Source organism: Hypomesus nipponensis, chromosome 24, assembly GCF_054491055.1.
Source record: "Hypomesus nipponensis isolate SF chromosome 24, ASM5449105v1, whole genome shotgun sequence".
Lineage (NCBI taxonomy): Eukaryota > Metazoa > Chordata > Actinopteri > Osmeriformes > Osmeridae > Hypomesus > Hypomesus nipponensis.
In genome coordinates, this window is record NC_140384.1 from 7,470,157 (window position 1) to 7,488,147 (window position 17,991).

Sequence of the window (17,991 nt, forward strand, 5' to 3'; positions counted from 1 at the left end):
TGTGGTCTTTCACGGTTTGAAAATCTTATAAGGGAAAACAAATAATAATCGTATAGCGTGTCCCCAGCATAAGATGTTTCCCGCTCCAACACACCTGATACTAAATGGGTCGTTATCAAGCTCTAACCATTTCGTATCAGGTGTGCTGGAGCAGGTTAAGGCCCTGAAGACCAGGATGGCTGTATACAAGTTTAAAGATGAAGTCACATGGTTATCAAGATGAGGGAGACATCCTCCCCATACCGACTGGAATATCCCCTCTGCCAACTCCTGTAAGCATCCATCCACGACCCAGCACACCCACACCTCTCTAAACTCTGGCCAGAATGCTTTATTTTGTAGGTAAACAAAAGGTGGCAATTCAGCTACTAGGATACTGGGATCTTTCAGAATGCTAGAACTGTTAGAACTATAATCTAAAATTATTTATTATTCAGCAAACATTCAAATAGAATTTGATGCACATTTTTTTCTTCTTCTGATTACTAAAACAAATGAATTTTAGACGTACTGACTAAATGGAACATAATATGAAACAAATCAAGTAGCCATTCAAAATGACTGAAATGTAAACAAGCAATATTAAAACAACACTTGTAGAAACTAAATGTTCTCTCAAAAACAGAAGTGACCTAGCCCCCAGCAGGGTAGCTGGGTTCGTCTCACAGGTAGTAGAGGAAGTCATCCAGGTTCGAGTCAGGCTGTCTGTGGATGCTCTGCCCCACCAGGAAGGCCAGCTTGTGGGCATACTGGCAAGGAGCAGGGACGCGAATGATGCCCTGGAAGAACACACACACACACACAATACTCCAATAAGGCTTACCAGTCACAACATCTGCAGGACCACAAGGCAGGGCTGTGCAATCCCAGTCCTCGAGGGCCGCTGTCCTGCATGTTTTAGATGTTTCCCTAATCCAGCTCACCTGATTCTAATGAATGGTCGTTATAACAACCCATTTAATTGAATCAGGTGTGTTGGAGCAGGGAAACATCTAACACATGCAGGACAGGGGCCCTTGAGGACTGGGATTGGAGGACTATCAAAACAGTAAGTGTAGTACGTCCACCCAGGGCAGAGAGAGGCTGGTATAGACCCGTCCAGCTCAGCGGTCCTACCTGCCAGTTGTAGTACATGTGGCAGAGCTTATAGGTGAGCCTCTGCATGTGATCAGGCTTGAGGCCGCTGCTGTCGTACACCACGTTGTAGTGGGTGGGTGACACGCTGCCCATGCGCACGGCCTGGCTCACGATGAAGAAGTCATACCTGGGTAGGACCAAGCACAAGCACATCGCGCGCCAACACCTCAAAACAGGAGCATTTACATCGATCACACAATTTTAAGTATTATATTAGTTAAGCCAGAGGGATTTTAATCCAGGGCTGTTTCCTGACAGGTGGGCGTACCATTCGGGGCGGGTGACCTCGGTGTCGATGACGGTGCCAGGGGGAGGGTTGGCCAGCTTGCCATCGATGCGGGCGAAGAACCTGGAGCTGATGCGCTTCTTCACCACCACCACGGTCAGCTTGGGGCTGGAGGGAGAAGGGAGGGGCACAGGCATGAGACCAACCAGAATCTGTTCACGTTACCTTAGGTGGGGTGGTGTGCAGGGGAGGACAGACACAATGGAAGCTCTGGCTCAGATGGTCAGAGAGCTGGTCAGTGCGCTGGTCTTACGCGTAGTCTTGGCCCATGGTCTTGATGGACTCCATGATCTGGGGCACCTCGTAGTTGACCACGCTCTGCAGCATCCCGTCCCCCACGCCGTCTCGGTACACGATGATGCGGGACGGCAGGCAGTTGTTGTACTTCAGCCAGGACTTCAGAGCGCCTGCAACAACACGTCACTTCAACACCACGCATGGCAACGTTCCTATTCAGATGCTGAAACTAAGAACAACATCGACTACCACAAGGTAGGAGTTGTCACACATCTCTAGCCTTGGTCCTCTGTAGCTCATGTGTTCAGGCTTTTCTATCGACTGGACTTGCCTTGCAGGGCCACCTTTAGCCCATCCATGATCTCCTGGCCCCGGTTCTGCAGCACACACTTAGAGAACCACCTGGGAAAACAGGCTAGAGTTGCAGTTCAAAATGGCCACTCGTACTGTCAGTCAGTTTGTCACATCTGGCTGCCTCACATCTCCCAAGTTCTCTTCAGATGCGAACACCTGACCACCTCTCCAACACGGCTCCCCTCAGCTAACCCACCCCAGGACCTGGTGTCTAAGGAGGAGGGCAGGGGGGCACTGCAGACGATGCAGCCCTGAGGAGCTGAGGATGAAGGGCTGGGTGGTACCTGGACATGCCCTGGTTCAGACTGGCCACCAGAGCTCCGATGGACCTCTTCCCTGCCGACGTGTCGTGGTAGCAGTCGATCCCCACGATCATCAACTGCTTCAGCTGTGGGGCACGAGAGAGGTGACATAAAGCCGACACTACAACCATGCTTCACCACAACCCATGTGGTCATAACCCACAATGCATTCTCAGCCTCGCGATGCTTCACCATGACCCATGTGGTCATAACCCACAATGCATTCTCAGCCTCGCGATGCTTCACCATGACCCATGTGGTCATAACCCACAATGCATTCTCAGCCTCGCGATGCTTCACCATGACCCATGTGGTCATAACCCACAATGCATTCTCAGCCTCGCGATGCTTCACCACAACCCATGTGGTCATAACCCACAATGCATTCTCAGCCTCGAGATGCTTCACCACAACCCATGTGGTCATAACCCACAATGCTTTCTCAGCCTCGCGATACGATTGGTGGAGACTGATTGCGTGCCACACTCACCGGGATCTCCACGCTCCACAGCTCTCCTCCCATCTTGCAGTTCATCTGCATGGCGATCTTGGTGGCCACGGTCATGAGGGCCTGGGGCTTGCTGAGGGTGCGGGACACCACACACTGGCTGGGCGTGGGGCAGTCCACACACAGGTACTTCTTCACACTGTCGTACTTGTCCTTCCTGTTGCTGGGCAACACCACCACTGCCTGGGGAAGTGGGGCGGGGGGGAAGAGACAAGTGGCTGAGGTCTGGCTGGAGAGGGCTGCGTGTGTTCTGCGTTCCATCTGAGGTCTGGCTGGAGAGGGCAGTGTGTGTGTGTGTGTGTGTTCTGCGTTCCACCTGTACATGTATGTTTTGAACGGAGTGCATGTATAAAAACGCATCATCTTGGAACCTCCCGTTTTAAAAGAAGTTCCCCCCCCCCAAAAAAAAACACAAAAAAAGAGAATGAATGTCAGCGTGCCATGCAGACTGACCATCTGGGTGTCTGGGTGGACCTGCTGCTGCAGGGCCCTGAGCAGAGCCTCCTGACGATCCTCATACTCCACCCTGGCCACAGGACGCACAGAGCATCAGCAACACGTCAAAACGCCCCCGTCTCACCCTACTGTTCTAACAGCAGCGGGTCGACATGTCACATGAAATCCACATCGCAAAGTGCTGCCACTAGATGGCGCTGTGGTGGTCGTAGGTTGACTCACATCTCAGGCCTCTGTATGCGGATGCCCAGAGGCTGGGACACCTTGTTGAGCGTCTGCAGGAGAGCCTGGGCCTCGCCTGAGTTGCGGCGGGTGTAGAAGATGCACCATTTTTCCAGGGGCCGGGAGCTGATCAGGGGCAGGCCCCTCATCTCCTTGGTCCAGTCGGCCGCCCAGGGGTTATAATCAAACTGGGGAGAGGACGCACAACCCGTTAATGCTTGTGTTTTGTGAGCCTGCTAACTGAAGTGTCATTATGATAGGAGGCTTGAAAACTGAGTTATGAAGACAGGTTTGTTTGGCATTGGTGACACCTGTCCTGTATGTTTTAGATGTTTCCCTGCTTGATTCAAATGAATGGTCGTCAACAGGCTTCAGCAGAGCTGAAAACGACCCATTCATTTGAATCAGGTGTGCTAGAGCAGGGAAACATCTAAACCATGCAGGACAGGGGGTACCTGAGGACCAGGGTTGGGAACCACTTGGTTTAGAAAACCCAATAGCTCCAAGCGTGTGATAGTGATGTTATTTACCGATCTGGAGCCCTGGATGATTCTCTCTGCTGGGAGGACTCTGCCAGTGAGGTTCAGCAGCTTGTTGTCAAAGTTCAGCCCCCACGTACTCATCTCCTTCTCTGCTTCAGTGTTCCTGGGCAAACGAGGAAGTGGTCACTGTGTGACTGTTGACCACAATGCTTTTCTCTTTTGGGGGGCTTTTTATGGCTTTATTCAACAGACATGAACAGGAAATGTGTGGGGGAGAGAAGGGGAATACACTCAGAAACGGCCCGGGCTGGAATCAAACCCAGAGCGGTACACGCTCTACTTGATGGGCCGCACCACGGTAACCTGGCTTTAGGACTCTACAGTAAATGCAGTGGTCCAGACATGGCCGGCCTACTTGTGGATGTTGTTGACAAAGCGGGTGAGCCGGCCCTCTCTCTGCTCCGGGGTCAGTCTGGTGTGGGACGACAGGTCCTTCATGATGTTGAAGTCGCTGCGCATCCTGTCGGTCAGGCCTGTTGAGGAGTTGAGGAAAAATAGGCAAAAAAAAAAGAAAAAAAAAAGAAATACATTAATACACACTGCAGGACCAGCAGTGGTTCAATCAACCATAGTGGTTTGCTCTGATTGGACACCGTGGTTTGCTCTGATTGGACACCGTGGTTTGCTCTGATTGGACACCGTCTAACAGGGAAAGTAGTGAATGTGGCTATGACCTCATGAGCACTGATAACTCACTCATACAGGTGTGTTGTGGAGGTACCTGTGAGGTAGCAGAGCTCAGGCACCAGCAAGGCTGGCCCTGGGGGCAGAGCTCCAGCAGGCCCCAGCTTCTTCACGTGGCTGATCAGAAGCACCTGGTTGCTGTCGACGATGTCCAGCCCGTATTGCTGCGGAAACACAAGGATCAGCTGGTCTCAGAGCAGCACACCCTGGGACGATCCCCGCCCCCTCATCTCAGGAGGACCTACTGTCTTGTAGTAGTTCTTGAAGGAAATGTCCGCGTCTCCTCTCTTGAACGTGTTGTTGGGCGTGTGGTCCCAGGCGATGTCATCAATCCGGTAGGTCTTGTTGTTGTACCTGGAGATGGTGATTGGATCAGAGCAAGGCCGTAGAGTCAACAATGGGGGGGGGGGGGGGGGGTTGGCCGTTTATGATGATCATACACGGCCCTGGATCAGAGTGAACATCAACATGGTCAGTATGACTTTTAACAGTGAGGAGGGTTCAGGGGGGTTAGTGAGGGGGGGGGTGAGTCAGGGGCTTTACTTGGTGAGCACGATGAGGCCCACCAGCTCCTTGGTGCAGGCCTCGGGGAAGCGCTGCTCGCCACACTGCTGCCTCAGGCCGGCCATGACTGACAGCACCGTCTCACTGCGCAGAACCTTGTGGCTCACGTCTGTGCACAGCATGATGCTGGACTCGTACTGCAGGATGGTGGTGGTGAAGCCAGGCCAGATGGTCAACCTGCCTCACACACACACAGTACACACTACTTAGTATCTACACAAACACAAGACTCAGAGAAAGCTACAACTCCCAGCAGCACTTTCAGCCTCTGAGTTACCAACCTGTGCTGGGGGATGTTGAGCGGGTCGTCAGGGTTGTAGTAGTGGCGTCCTATCTGCTGCATGTTCAGCATCCTCAGAACCCTACATCAGACAGACCATGTCAGAGGTCACAGGCAGGGGAAGCTCATACCAGGGAGGAGGAACAGTATGTTACGCCCCCCAGTGGGCTGGAAGTGTTACTAACCGTCTGAAGATGATGTTGTAAAACTGCAGACACACTGGGGAGGTGGGAGGCAGCTCGTTGGTCAGGGTGACGGTGATCTGGACCTTCTCTCCGTGTCTTGTCTCGCTGTGCAGCACTGTCTCCTACAGCACACCGTGTTACATTTAGCAGACGCTCTTATCCAGAGCAACTTAATGTAAGTACAGTTAATGTAAGTACAGGGACATTCTCCCCGAGGCAAGTAGGGTGAAGTGGCTTGCCCAAGGACACAACGTCATGTGCACCGGCTGGGTTCACCAGCCGGGAATCGAACTGGCAACCTTCAGATTACTAGCCCGATGCTCTACCCGCTTAGCCACCTAAGTGTTCCACGTCTGGCCTTCTCAGCTCATTTACAGCCTCGCTACTAACATCTATTCATCCTTTTACAGGATTTCAGCCTGGCTGGAAGTCCAAGTCCATTATGGGGATTGTGTACATTTATCCATCTACATAACCATTTATGACTGAGCTCAGGAACCTTCTACCCTTATATATTTGATTATTAATATCATCACAACATGTATCTAACCTAATCAAGCCTGCTCCAAAGACTTACACTTTGATATCTCTACTTGAACCTTTATTATATATGCTTTATTTTTCTGGAATCATAATGTTACCTCCTGTACAGCAGTTTGGTAAACCATGGTTATTTTTGAACATTTGATGGATCTGTAGTGTGCGCTGGTCACAGCCAGCCAGTGCCAGCTGGAGGGCTCTTACCGGGTTGGGCAGCCTGTGAGGCAGGAAAAGGAGGGCTCCGTCGAAGGTGCGAGCCATGCCCAGCGTCTCAGAGTGCTGGAACAGGAGGGCGGAGCGCAGGCGGCAAGACTCCATGGGGGGCTTGAAGTCAACGTGGTACTGGTACAGCACCCACTGAGGCCGGGACAGGATGCGGAAGAAGTTGGCCTTCAGTTCAATGGGGGAGCCAGAAGTACCTGGGGAAAAAAGTTGTCTTGGTTACAAACGAATGTAAAGAATAAAGAGGCTTGTTTAGTTTTTTTTAATTCAAATAATGCAAAACTCGACAGCAATGGAAACATGTTAAATGGCGCTTTGTTACGACTGAAAAGCACAAACCAGTCTTGGATTCCTTGACGTGGTCCATGGCCTGCCTGGTGTAGATTCCTGCATCGTGGAAATCCCGGCGACGTCCTCCTCGCTCTCCAATCTTCACTTGCTGAAAGCCTGCAGATATCTGGAGAACAGCTGTAGGGCGGACCACCAAAGACGAGCAGAACCAATACAAATGGATCAATAAAAAGTTTCCCCCTAACATCTTATAAAAAATAAACTATACAATGACATACACTCTTATCAAGGTAAACGCATCATTTATGATCACGACAGTGAAAAATGTGAATTTATTGCGGCTGGTGATCAGGGAGTTGCACCTTCTGTGGCCGCCACTCCCGGAGCCGTTTTCTGTCTTCCGCGTCCCACGAGGTCCCCTTCAGACTGAGGGGGGGCTGGTTCCTGGGAAGTCTGCGAAAGTGAGTATATCCGTGTTTAGTATAATTATTGCCAGATACACAATGGGACACGACAGATGTCTCTTGTATCATGCATATTTTACTCACAACTCCGGGAGCCCCGGTCTCTTGACCGCGTGCTCTGCCTCTAGATCTTGCTCGTGCGCGACCTGTCATTTTCGGTTTCTGGTAAATTGCAGAATCACCTGTAGAGTGAGATTAGATGGCTAGCTACTTACCACGTGTTGCTACAGTATGTTAGGCCGTGTAACTCACACGCACCCAAATACGGCACCAAATGCACCCAAATCAGAGATCACAATTAGGTCGCTAAATGCTAATAAGATGGAGACATCATGAACATGTCGTAGCCATTTAGCCATTTACTTTTAAATAAATCTTACATCAGCAAATATTTGTAACGTTCCTTTAACAAATATACTTTCACTGGAATTGGACCAAAGTCGTCACTAATGTGGACCGCGTTAAAACAAACTCGCTGAGCACGTGTATGGCTCCTGCAAGTACCTAACAAAGCGAGCTCTTGTAATTTGAAAATATGGGAGATTTGTCGACTTTATGTATTTCTAGTTACACATACAACACTTAACATAGGTATGCACATATTTAACAGGAAATAAAACGTATAATGGCCATTAAGCGAGCGAGGCACAAAATGTAGCTAGGATTGCTAATAAGCTAACTAGCGTTAATTGGTAGGTGTGAGCTCGTTTTAAGTTTTGTAATCGATTTCGAATACTCGTGTATTATAAGACTATGTAATATATGTAAGAAACCTCTACATTTATATTCTCTAAAACATAGATATAACGTTCATTACTTACTTTCTCTAGCTAGTTCATTAATTAATCTAAGACTGACAGGCAGCTGCGTACTGAAATATTGCGCTCCTTCTCCAGGTTGATATAGGTCATGTCACAACCATATACCACTCCGCAAACTGTTATGTAAATACAGTTATACCACCTTTCTGTAGTTTATTTCAGTGATCTTATAAAGTATACCAAAGCATTTAGACAATAATTGTTACATGTTACAAAGATCCAACACATCATCCCCGACGAATAAAGGAACTATTTTGGATATGCGCAAGGACATTAATGTTGCACGAGGTGGCCTCGTGCTGCAGGCCAGGCAAGGATTGACAGCGATTATACATTGTCTGCTGCGATCTATCGAAAAATCCACTAGGTGGCGTTAAAGGACAGATCTGTGTCCGATCTAATAGACCAGTGACACCGAGAATCGGAGTATCTCTCCAAAAGGGCCTAGAAGTATTTTTTTTTATAAGACAAGGCCATATTATCAAGGCCATCATCTCATAAGATCATGTAACCCTGATAATATTTGTCTGTGATGTTGTCTGTGTCATACAGTCTAATGGTCTTATTTCCGATAACAGAATTCTCACAATTACTGTGTAGTGTTGGTTTGTGTTTGTGTTCATTACACTACAGCAGTCTCTCCATGGGACCGCTTTGTTCTATCTCATCACTATCGTTTGTTTTGACGTGGTAAAGATCAATGGGAAATGCCTGTTTTGGTGGATGGTTGTAAACAGATCTAAGCAAAGAAAACTCAGGTCGGTAAAAGGGGAAAGCAAACTAAAAGTTACAGTATTAAAAAAATATATAAATACTATGTTCAAACCTTTGCACATAAATGTTAGTTGTATGCTTAGATTCACAATGCCTGTTTTTGGGGGGTTTGTTTCCCCAACATCACTGGAGCGCGGAGAGTCCTGGTGCATGTAGTTGTCTCTAGCGCTTAAAAGGGAAACATATAAGCCTAAGGCTGAACCCAAACCACATCTTTTATCGCTATAGAAACCATAAGTCTTTAAAAAGACTTGGGCCATTTACTTGATTGTGTCATTGTTCCCCCCTGACTTCGATGAAAGATTCTGATGTTTAAGGATTAGGGATTCTGAAGACCCCTTTTTCTCTTACTATGCCGCGTTAAGAGAGCCAGATAGCCAGTTGCCATTTCTATCTCTGTCCACTTCCTCTCAAACCTTGACCCCCTTCAACCTTCATCCTTTATAAAAAACAGAAGTTGGCACCTTTAGAGGGCATTTTGAAGAAGACATACTGAGGACTTTCATGTCTGAGATCTAAGACTGATTAGAGATTCAGACCTGAGGGACCAGTCTGAGAGGAATTGCTCCAGTCACTGTTTACCTGCTCGAGAGAGAGAGGAGGGGGGGGACAGGGAGAGGGGGAGAGGGGGAGGGGGAGAGAGAGAGGGAGAGAGGGAGAGGGGGAGGGAGAGAGGGAGAGAGGGAGAGGGAGAGGGGGAGGGGGAGAGGGGGAGGGGGAGGTGGAGGGAGAGGGGGAGAGAGAGAGGGAGAGAGGGAGAGGAGGGGGGGGACAGGGAGAGGGGGAGAGGGGGAGGGGGAGAGAGAGAGGGAGAGGGGGAGGGAGAGAGGGAGAGGGAGAGGGAGAGGGGGAGGGAGAGAGGGAGAGGGAGAGGGAGAGGGGGAGGGGGAGAGGGGGAGGGGGAGGTGGAGGGAGAGAGGGAGAGGGAGAGGGAGAGGGAGAGGGAGAGGGAGAGGGAGAGGGAGAGGGAGAGAGAGAGAGAGAGGGCGGGGGGGAGAGGGAGAGAGAGAGAGGGCGGGGGGGGGAGAGAGAGAGAGAGAGAGAGAGAGAGGGCGGGGGGGAGAGGGAGAGAGGGAGAGGGAGGGAGAGAGAGGGAGAGGGGGAGGGGGAGAGAGAGGGAGTGGTTGGGGAATATGTTTCATAAACATTAATGTTCCATTTTAAAAATGCAAAAATGATTTGGTTAGCATCTTTAATGGGAGCGTCACATATTCTTGTTTCTCCAAAACTGAACACAAAGAGAAAGTAACAAGAGAAAAGACAACAAGGTTTGTCTGTTGAATTCCACTCGGTAAATGTTTATGACGGGTAGTTAAATGCAAATAGAAGTAAATAGACCATAATGTGATCATTTAACACTCAGACTCAAACCTCTGTTTGAACTAACCGAAAAGTATAAATTCCCTGTAGGCAACAGCAAATTAGATTCTTTCTGAAAACGGGACTCGGGGGTGTAAGTCACTGAACAAAGGGGAATACTCTGAAAGCTAATGACCTGAAATAGTCCCATTTATTTTTGGTTAGTGGTGGCTGAGAAGTAGCTGGGCTGCATGTCCATAATTGAAGTGGATTTGTTCTTATGTGTTTGCAGACCGATCTGGTTGTTGCTTGCTGCAACTGTTGCTCCTGGACAATGAGTTTAACTATCAAACTCAATCAGGTGCAGATCTGTCATTGTAGAGCATTGCAAATAGATTGTTGAATAAATACTCTTATTCTATTCAAAAAAGTCAGGGATATGCAAACATGTATTCAATGTTAATAAACATGTATTTTGCATATTTATACTGCAGTTAACATAAGTTTAAAAACTCTCAGTAGGGTGGCCTTCTTGGAAATGCACAGAAAAAAAGCGACATATCGTTGTAAGTGTTGAAACCTCGGTCTGCATTGCATATGACAAAGTGAAGGCCTGCCATCATGGTGCTTTTGTGGAGGAGATACCGTAGCAAGCTGATAAAACAGTAGTGTCCTTCCTGGAAATAGCATTATCTATCACACCACCTTTCAGTTCGACGATAAGACATCGGACGCATACTATAAAGGCCTTCTTTGCGCAAAAGAAAAAAAAATGTGTTTCTGTCAAACACCATCCCGTCCCTACATCAAACAACAAAGGCCATGCCTCCCAAAAAGAGAGGGAAAATGAAAGGAGAAGAAGAAAAGCAGAGGCAGAGAGCGAGCAGGAAGCTGAGCCGTGCTGGGTTGAGAAAGGTGCCCCCTGCCAGGGACGCTGATGAATACGCTTCAGGCTTCAAGCTGGCCCAGCACCCCCTAGCAGTGTGGATCCCACACTTACTCTAATCAACTACTGCGAGACATCTAGGCCCAGCAGAAATGAGTGGGCGCTGTGCTCTGACAGAAGCCTGCTCTATGGCCTTGGATTGCAAACCAAACTAGAAATGGGGATAAAACTCATTATTATTGTCGCCATAAAAACAGACCTTTTCTTTTCAGAACGTCATTTGGTATGGTAGTGCTTTACGGTGGTATATAGTGTATGGTAGTGCTTTACAACACTATGTCCCCTAACCTCCGCGACCTGATTGGACTAAACCAGAAGGACAAAGCCAGATCAAACCGTGCCATAGGCTCCCACTCCTGATTGGACTAAACCAGAAGGACAAAGCCAGATCAAACCTTGCCATAGGCTCCCACTCCTGATTGCAAAAGTAGAAGAAGAGCGGATTGTGAATAATAAGGATGTACCATGGCATGATATCAGTAAGCGGGTTAGGAAAATTAGATTACTCTATTGCCTGCTGTGGAACCTAATCTTCTCAGCATCACCGCAATCCCTCTATAAAATAGCACCTTCTGCATGCACATGCACACACACCCACAGCCAAGCAAATGCACACACACACACAAACACACACACACACACACACACACACACACACACACACACACACACACACACACACACAGGGACCTTCATGTCTCACATGTCTAATAGTTTGAAACCAGCCACTTGCACATTCGATAGGAAAAAGTGTTGGCACAAAAATCTGCATGGACATTGTACTGGAAGCTTTGATATCCGCCTGAAATTCACATCTTCTGCTTATCACAGAACTCTTTTAAACCCTAGTCAAGCTGAGTCAGCCAGCACAAAACTGTGAAAAGAGGGTTTCTACCCCAAGAGTTAACCCTCGACAAAAGCTTTGTACCCTTCCTGATAGTTTAAAAGGTTCCTTGCCTTTAATCTTTAATAAACAGTGCTATTGTGCTATTATCTCCATTAAATACAGTCCTGACCAAGTAGTAGGAGTGTCTTTGAAGTCCAGTAAGTGGAAACAAATGGCCACTGAAAGATCCTCCAGAGAAGAACGACTGTGACGGACATTTTCTTTAACGTTTTCTTTTCATATTGAAGTCTGTAGCTCTCCTGTGTAGAGCCCACCATGCCTTACAAGGATGCAAATGTATTTGGGGAAATCCAATTAAAATAGATACCAAACTAAGAAAGGCAACAAGGAAGATTAGAGTCAAACCACAACACCTCTGTTATTTATTTTCACAGCAAGACTTGTTTTGATAAGCATCCTAAAACCATATCTTTAAAGAGGTTTAAGAAAGATGTGTTTTATTTTTAAAGATGGGTCATAAGTTTGGTAGTGACCACCTAGACTGTTAAGTGAGCTTGAACTGACTGTATTGACATTAAACAAACTTGACAGAATCCAGCTGTCAGATCATTCTATGGGTGCCATGTCGATTTGTTAGCAAAAAGCCAAAAGTTAGTTTGAAGCAAAACCTTGAAGGAAAAAGTGTAAGATTGTTTATTAGCACAGTAGCAGGTTCAGCGGGTTCCTAAAAAGTCTGGAATATTGTCCAGAAATAACTTCCACTCTCTCAAAACATTAGTGCCAAGGACAACTTGAAGTTCGATTTCGTTTCTATTTGGCAAAAGCTGTTTCCTCTACGTTCGATAACAAAGATCCCACTCATCCAAGGACCTTGACACACCTCCGGGCCTTCACAGCTTGTATGTTGATACAGCAACAGATGGGAAACACACAGCGGGGATAGCGAGGAAAAAAAACTGCTAAAGGATCTGAACAACAAAGAAGGAAGACGTCCTTCTCTCATTGTGTGGTATGTCATGGCGCCTGCCATCCTGGTTAGAGACGAGAGGAGCACTGGAACACCTGGCAGACTCCATAGTGATAGAAATAGAATCTTGTGTTATCTTGTGTGGCCTCCACATGTGTAAACATTCTGCTTGGCTGTTGTCTTTTGTGTAGGGCGGGGGGGGGGAGCAGGAGAAGCAGGAGAAGCAGGAGGAGAAGGAGGTGGGGGGCCCCCTGCTGACCACAGCAGTGTCCTACAGAGGCGGTGCCCCCTCAGAGGGAACCTCTGAGAGGGGGCCCATGTGATCTTTGAAAAGTCAACAAAGGGCCGGGCCACAGCTGGGCTTCGGGGGGGGAACAGAGAGCGTTCGCGTAGCAACACCCTCCTGCTGCTCCCAGGCGGAGAGAGAGAACTCACACACACGCTGCCCGGTTCGGCGTCGACGTCGGCAGCATCTCCTGGAAACACCGGAGGACCCGAGGTCTCTCCCACCCTCCGCCCCCTTTCTTCAGAGGTCGAGCGAAAGCCGGCGTGTTTGGTTGTCGAAGGGAGTTTTGGGTTGTTTCCACCGGAAGCTGGTTTGTGTTGATTTACAGTTCCTCGTTGGAACACCTGGGCTGTGATGCCTGATCTGTCCTGTTCAATACTGAGCAGGAAGGATTCAGTAGTTCCTCCATACGCCAAAACTCCCTTCCTCGGATTTCAGCCAAAAGCCCATCACCCAACTACGAGTATCAGCGATTTCATTTACACAAAAGATGAAGTTGCTATTTGCACCACTCAAACTGTCCTGAAAGAGGAGGAGGGCAGAGGAGGAGGGCAGAGGAGGAGGGCCGGGGGGGGGCGGGGGGGGGGGGGCAACGGGTTAAAGTTGAGATTTTAGTCGTTATGCTTCTTTTTGTCCAAAGCATCGGCTTGAACAAAGGTGCAGTGGAGCATTGTGCGGCAGGAATCTAATAAGCAGGAGGGGGGAAGACAAGCAGAGGGAAGTGAGCATCAAAGAAGAGCAGGCACAGCATGACTGGCACTGGCCTGAACTACCAACCTAAGACACACAGCATGCTCTTCAGCTATCCCCCCTTTAGATGAGTCCTCGGCAGTAATTAAAACCATCATTCCCACTGCCTCGGTATCTCATTAGCCACAGGAGCCTAGGCTTTCATCCCTGCTTGTTCCCAAAACATCACAACTCCGTGCTGACAAAGGGGGGTCCTACAGTACCAAAACAAGCATTTGTAACATCTCAGGGCTAATTAAAACACAATTATCATTTTGTAATGTCTAAACTGGAGCATACAGTAAGAGAAGGTCAGTAGATATCCCCATGGTTCGATGTCGAGGACAGATCTGTTGTGATTAAGAAAGCAACACTAGTGTCGTCGACAATGCTATTTTCAGACTGTGTGTCGTTGGGGAGGCAAAAGGCTCTGCGTTTCCCTGATAAAAAAAAAATATCAGTTGACCTTCCCAGACGTTGTTTCTGGCTCCGGTCCTTTCATTTGCAGGATGTTACAACCCCAGAGACCAAAGCGACAAAGAAAAAACATCTCTGCACGTCTAAGAAAGGATTTCACTGACATATTACATGTGAGTTGAGTGGATGTTTGGGATTCAAACCCTCATAGTGTAGACAAACTGATACATCTGAAGCTCTTAGGCCTGTGCATCAAAGAGGAAATTAGAGACGGGCTAGTATCAATAGCCGTGGTCAAATTTAGCACATTGGCTGCAGATAAAAAGAAAATCATCTTGCCATGTTTAATTCAGTAAGGCATGACTAACTTTCGCAATACGCTGGGCTTGAGGAATATATTGGAAGCGATCTGTCTTACACTGTACAGAAAACGAGTGTGGTCTGAGAGAGAGAGCATGTGTCAGGACAGGTGTTAGATGTTCCAACATGTTACCCTCTCGTGAATCAGTTCCACTACAGTTCAGCCATGTGGAGTCACAGTGAACACATCAGCTATTGCACTACATGACATTTTCAAGCTGTTTTAACACTTTGAAAAAAGGACAGAGGGAAAATAGGAAAGTGCGGTTATAGACACAAGTTGCGCGGTCCCAAATATCTTTTACATTTGCATATCCAGGTCAAAACAAATATCGTTTTCTGACAAAAGTTTATTCACCACAAATTGGCCCATTTTTTCAATTTCCTACTTGACTCACAGTATACTGTACTAGTACTCTTACACTGTACTAATTTCTGCATTTTTTTGCATAATGTTCGGATTTGGCTTAGATTTCAGCCACTCACTCAAAACAAAATGCTAAGAGCAAGTAAGAGGTCCTCTCTTTCCTTGTATGGCAACATCCATCTGTTCCTAAACAGTGCCATTACAGAGCCCTCACAAACATCTTGACCCTCCCTCCCTCCCTCCCTCCCTCCCTCCCTCCCTCCCTCCCTCCCTCCCTCCCTCCCTCCCTCCCTCCCTCCCTCCCTCCCTCCCTCCCTCCCTCCCTCCCTCCCTCCCTCCCTCCCTCCCTCCCTCCCTCCCTCCTCCCATCCACTGTGTGAGAGAGGAGGACATTAGAGCTGAGGTCCAGCCTGTCTCTGACAGTGGCAGGCCCCTCCTGAAGTAAAGGACAGCTTGAACCATACTACGGATGACAGTCACGCGAGTCCATGCCCTCAGCCACCCCTCCTGGTCCATATCCAGCCAAGCACTTTTGCAACCCAGCTGTGTGTTGTTTACGTATTGTTTGTTGTATAAAACGCTGACTGTGTGTCACTTCCAAACCCATCCGAGTTTCCAGTCCCCACTTCCTCCTTGATACCATTATGAGTCAGAGGAAATTAAAACCCATCCACAAGCTGGTTCTCTGCCAAAGTCTGTTAGCCGACTTTCTTTCCCCCTCTCCGTTTCTTTGAGATGCCTTTGATGTTGGTTGGGGGGGGGGGAGTTTCACCCTCAGTGATGGTAACGAATGATACTTTAAGCGATTCTTTTTTATCCGGCTAGCTTAATGAAAGATTAATGGGTTTGATATTTTCTCTTGTTTATGTTTTATTTAAGCAGTAAGTCTCGGTCCTTGGAACCTGTTAAAAGCCACGCGGCAGCTTCTGGAATGATTTTAGTGATCAGTGGCTCCTCATCTCTGCGTGCTGCAGATTGTCCTCCCGGTCTCACCGTCTTCGAGCGAGGGATGTTGACCTCGAGATGGGCGCCCACGGCCTCTCCATGGGAGTGGGACAGCAGAACCCGGTGTGTAGAGATGACTGCAACAGACGTGCTCCTCGCCTTCCATTCAGTTCTGAAGGAACTCCATTAGTTGTGTTTGAAAGCATGGACTCGTGGAGGATAAAAGGCCCAGGTTTAGGAACTGCTGTCTTCTTCATTCATCTTCCTTGATGTCAGGCCTTTCAATGCCTAATCAGTTACAAATGAGATCCTGTTACTTGCCGCGGGTGTTGATTTGGATATTTGGTTGTGTGGACTATCTATGATATGTTGGGGTTTCTTCCTGTAAAGAAACAGGGATGACAAGACACCATGGCAGACTGACAGAAAAACAACTAACAATCTCTTCCAAGTAATTACCTCTAATACAAAACACTCGTTTAAGGTATTGCTTTCGATTGCATATTATATCACCACTATATTTACACATGTAAGACAGGCTTTTCTCTAACCTGTCTGTGAACCAGTCTTTGTGTTTGATGTGTTGCATTCCGTAACATAATCCTTAACACAGTAATAGTTTAACGATGACATAAACGCACTTAACCATAACTTTTCTAATCTCTTTGATGGAAGCTGCAGGTCGGGACATACCAGGGTTTTTTGATGTTCCTCTCCCTGAGTGGGAGGCGAGGGGGGTCAGGGGGAGGGAGGAGGGTGTTGGTTCACATCAGCAGTCTCGGACGTTGTTTCCTGTTGGCTGACGCTGGCTCCTTTAATGTGCTCAGAATGCAGGAGGGCAGGATACACATGTGGTATGAGCTGGCAGAAGGGAACCCGTTGGTCCTGCACAGGGCCCGGTAGGAGCAGACTCCCACGTCCAGAAGAGTCTCTGGTCACTGTTTGTGTGTGTGTGTGTGTGTGGGAATGAGGGAGGGAGGATTGGAGAGAGAGTTTGTGTGTGTGTGTGTGTGAGGGATGGAGAGAGAGAAAGAGTTTGTGTGTGTGTTTGTGTGGGAGGGAGAGAGGAATGGAGAGAGAGAGAGTTTGTGTGTGTGTGTGTGAGGGATGGAGAGAGAAATAGAGTTTGTGTGTGTGTTTGTGTGGGAGGGAGAGAGGAATGGAGAGAGAGAGAGTTTGTGTGTGTGTGTGTGAGGGATGGAGAGAGAGAGAGAGTTTGTGTGTGTGTGTGTGTGTGTGTGTGAGGGATGGAGAGAGAGAGAGAGTTTGTGTGTGCGTGAGGGATGGATGGAGAGAGAGAGAGTTTGTGTGTGTGTGTGTGAGGGATGAAGAGAGAGAGAGAGTTTGTGTGTGCGTGAGGGATGGATGGAAAGAGAGAGTTTGTGTGTGTGTGAGGGAGGGATGGACGGAGAGAGAGAGAGTTTGTGTGTGTGTGGGGGGAAGGGAAAGAGAGAAAGTGCGTGTGTTCTTTGCACTGTTTGAGTGTGTGTGTGTGTGTGTGTGTGGGAGGGAGGGAGGGAACAGTTGATCTCAGAAGGTGGCTTCTGGGTCCTGGCAGGGCCTCCCTAACCCGAGGCCCTGCCTCTCTCCTTCTGATTTACGTCTGACTGGTGTAATTACACGGCCCGTCAGAGCTCAGCCAGGTTCAGAGAGGGTGAGGCACAGACATGCCCCATCACCTGAGGAGAGACGCTCCCCACCCCCCCCCCCCACCCTCACCCCCCCACCCTCACCTTGTCTAAAACACAGCTGCAATTTTCCCCTCTGCGTAATCTCTCTGACATTTGCTCCGGGAGCATAGTTGTGTGACAAACTAAACAACGCCGTGGCTCATCACGAGACGTTGTTCGATTTTGGAATTTGACGAAAGAGTCAACACTTCATCGACGTGTTTTATCAAACATAATACATATGAAGACTCCAGTCGATAGCTCACAGCATATTCCCATGCTGCTTTTG

The 17,991-nt window shown here is 48.2% G+C and overlaps 1 protein-coding gene across 2 annotated transcripts; it reads right to left on the bottom strand.

Moving 5' to 3' along the window:
* Nucleotides 1-311: 311 nt before the first annotated feature.
* piwil1 (piwi-like RNA-mediated gene silencing 1) lies at nt 312-8,318 on the bottom strand. 2 transcript variants are annotated; one of them, XM_084690288.1, is made up of 21 exons: nt 8,096-8,318; nt 7,359-7,436; nt 7,173-7,263; nt 6,859-6,987; nt 6,502-6,716; nt 5,758-5,879; nt 5,574-5,654; nt 5,272-5,469; nt 4,974-5,082; nt 4,766-4,892; nt 4,400-4,517; nt 4,033-4,147; nt 3,503-3,690; nt 3,278-3,350; nt 2,807-3,007; nt 2,299-2,402; nt 1,992-2,062; nt 1,677-1,830; nt 1,406-1,531; nt 1,117-1,264; nt 312-779 (listed from the first exon to the last, which is right to left on the bottom strand). In XM_084690288.1, the coding sequence occupies exons 2-21, from the start codon at nt 7,425-7,427 to the stop codon at nt 663-665; spliced, it is 2,556 nt and encodes an 851-aa protein (XP_084546414.1). In that variant the 5' UTR covers nt 7,428-7,436; nt 8,096-8,318; the 3' UTR covers nt 312-662. The 2 variants fall into 2 exon arrangements, with proteins under 2 accessions (XP_084546414.1, XP_084546413.1); XM_084690287.1 differs by having other exon boundaries at nt 7,359-7,456; nt 8,096-8,317.
* Nucleotides 8,319-17,991: the final 9,673 nt, after the last annotated feature.

What these genes read in the sequence shown, in the direction of transcription:
- piwil1 (XM_084690288.1), bottom strand. Translation starts at nt 7,427, where the DNA reads ATGACAGGTCGCGCACGAGCAAGATCTAGAGGCAGAGCACGCGGTCAA. An exon ending in AGACCGGGGCTCCCGGAGTT is followed by an intron (nt 7,264 to 7,358) that starts GTGAGTAAAATA and finishes TCACTTTCGCAG; the next exon opens with ACTTCCCAGGAACCAGCCCC. An exon ending in CGTCAAGGAATCCAAGACTG is followed by an intron (nt 6,717 to 6,858) that starts GTTTGTGCTTTT and finishes TTTTTTCCCCAG; the next exon opens with GTACTTCTGGCTCCCCCATT.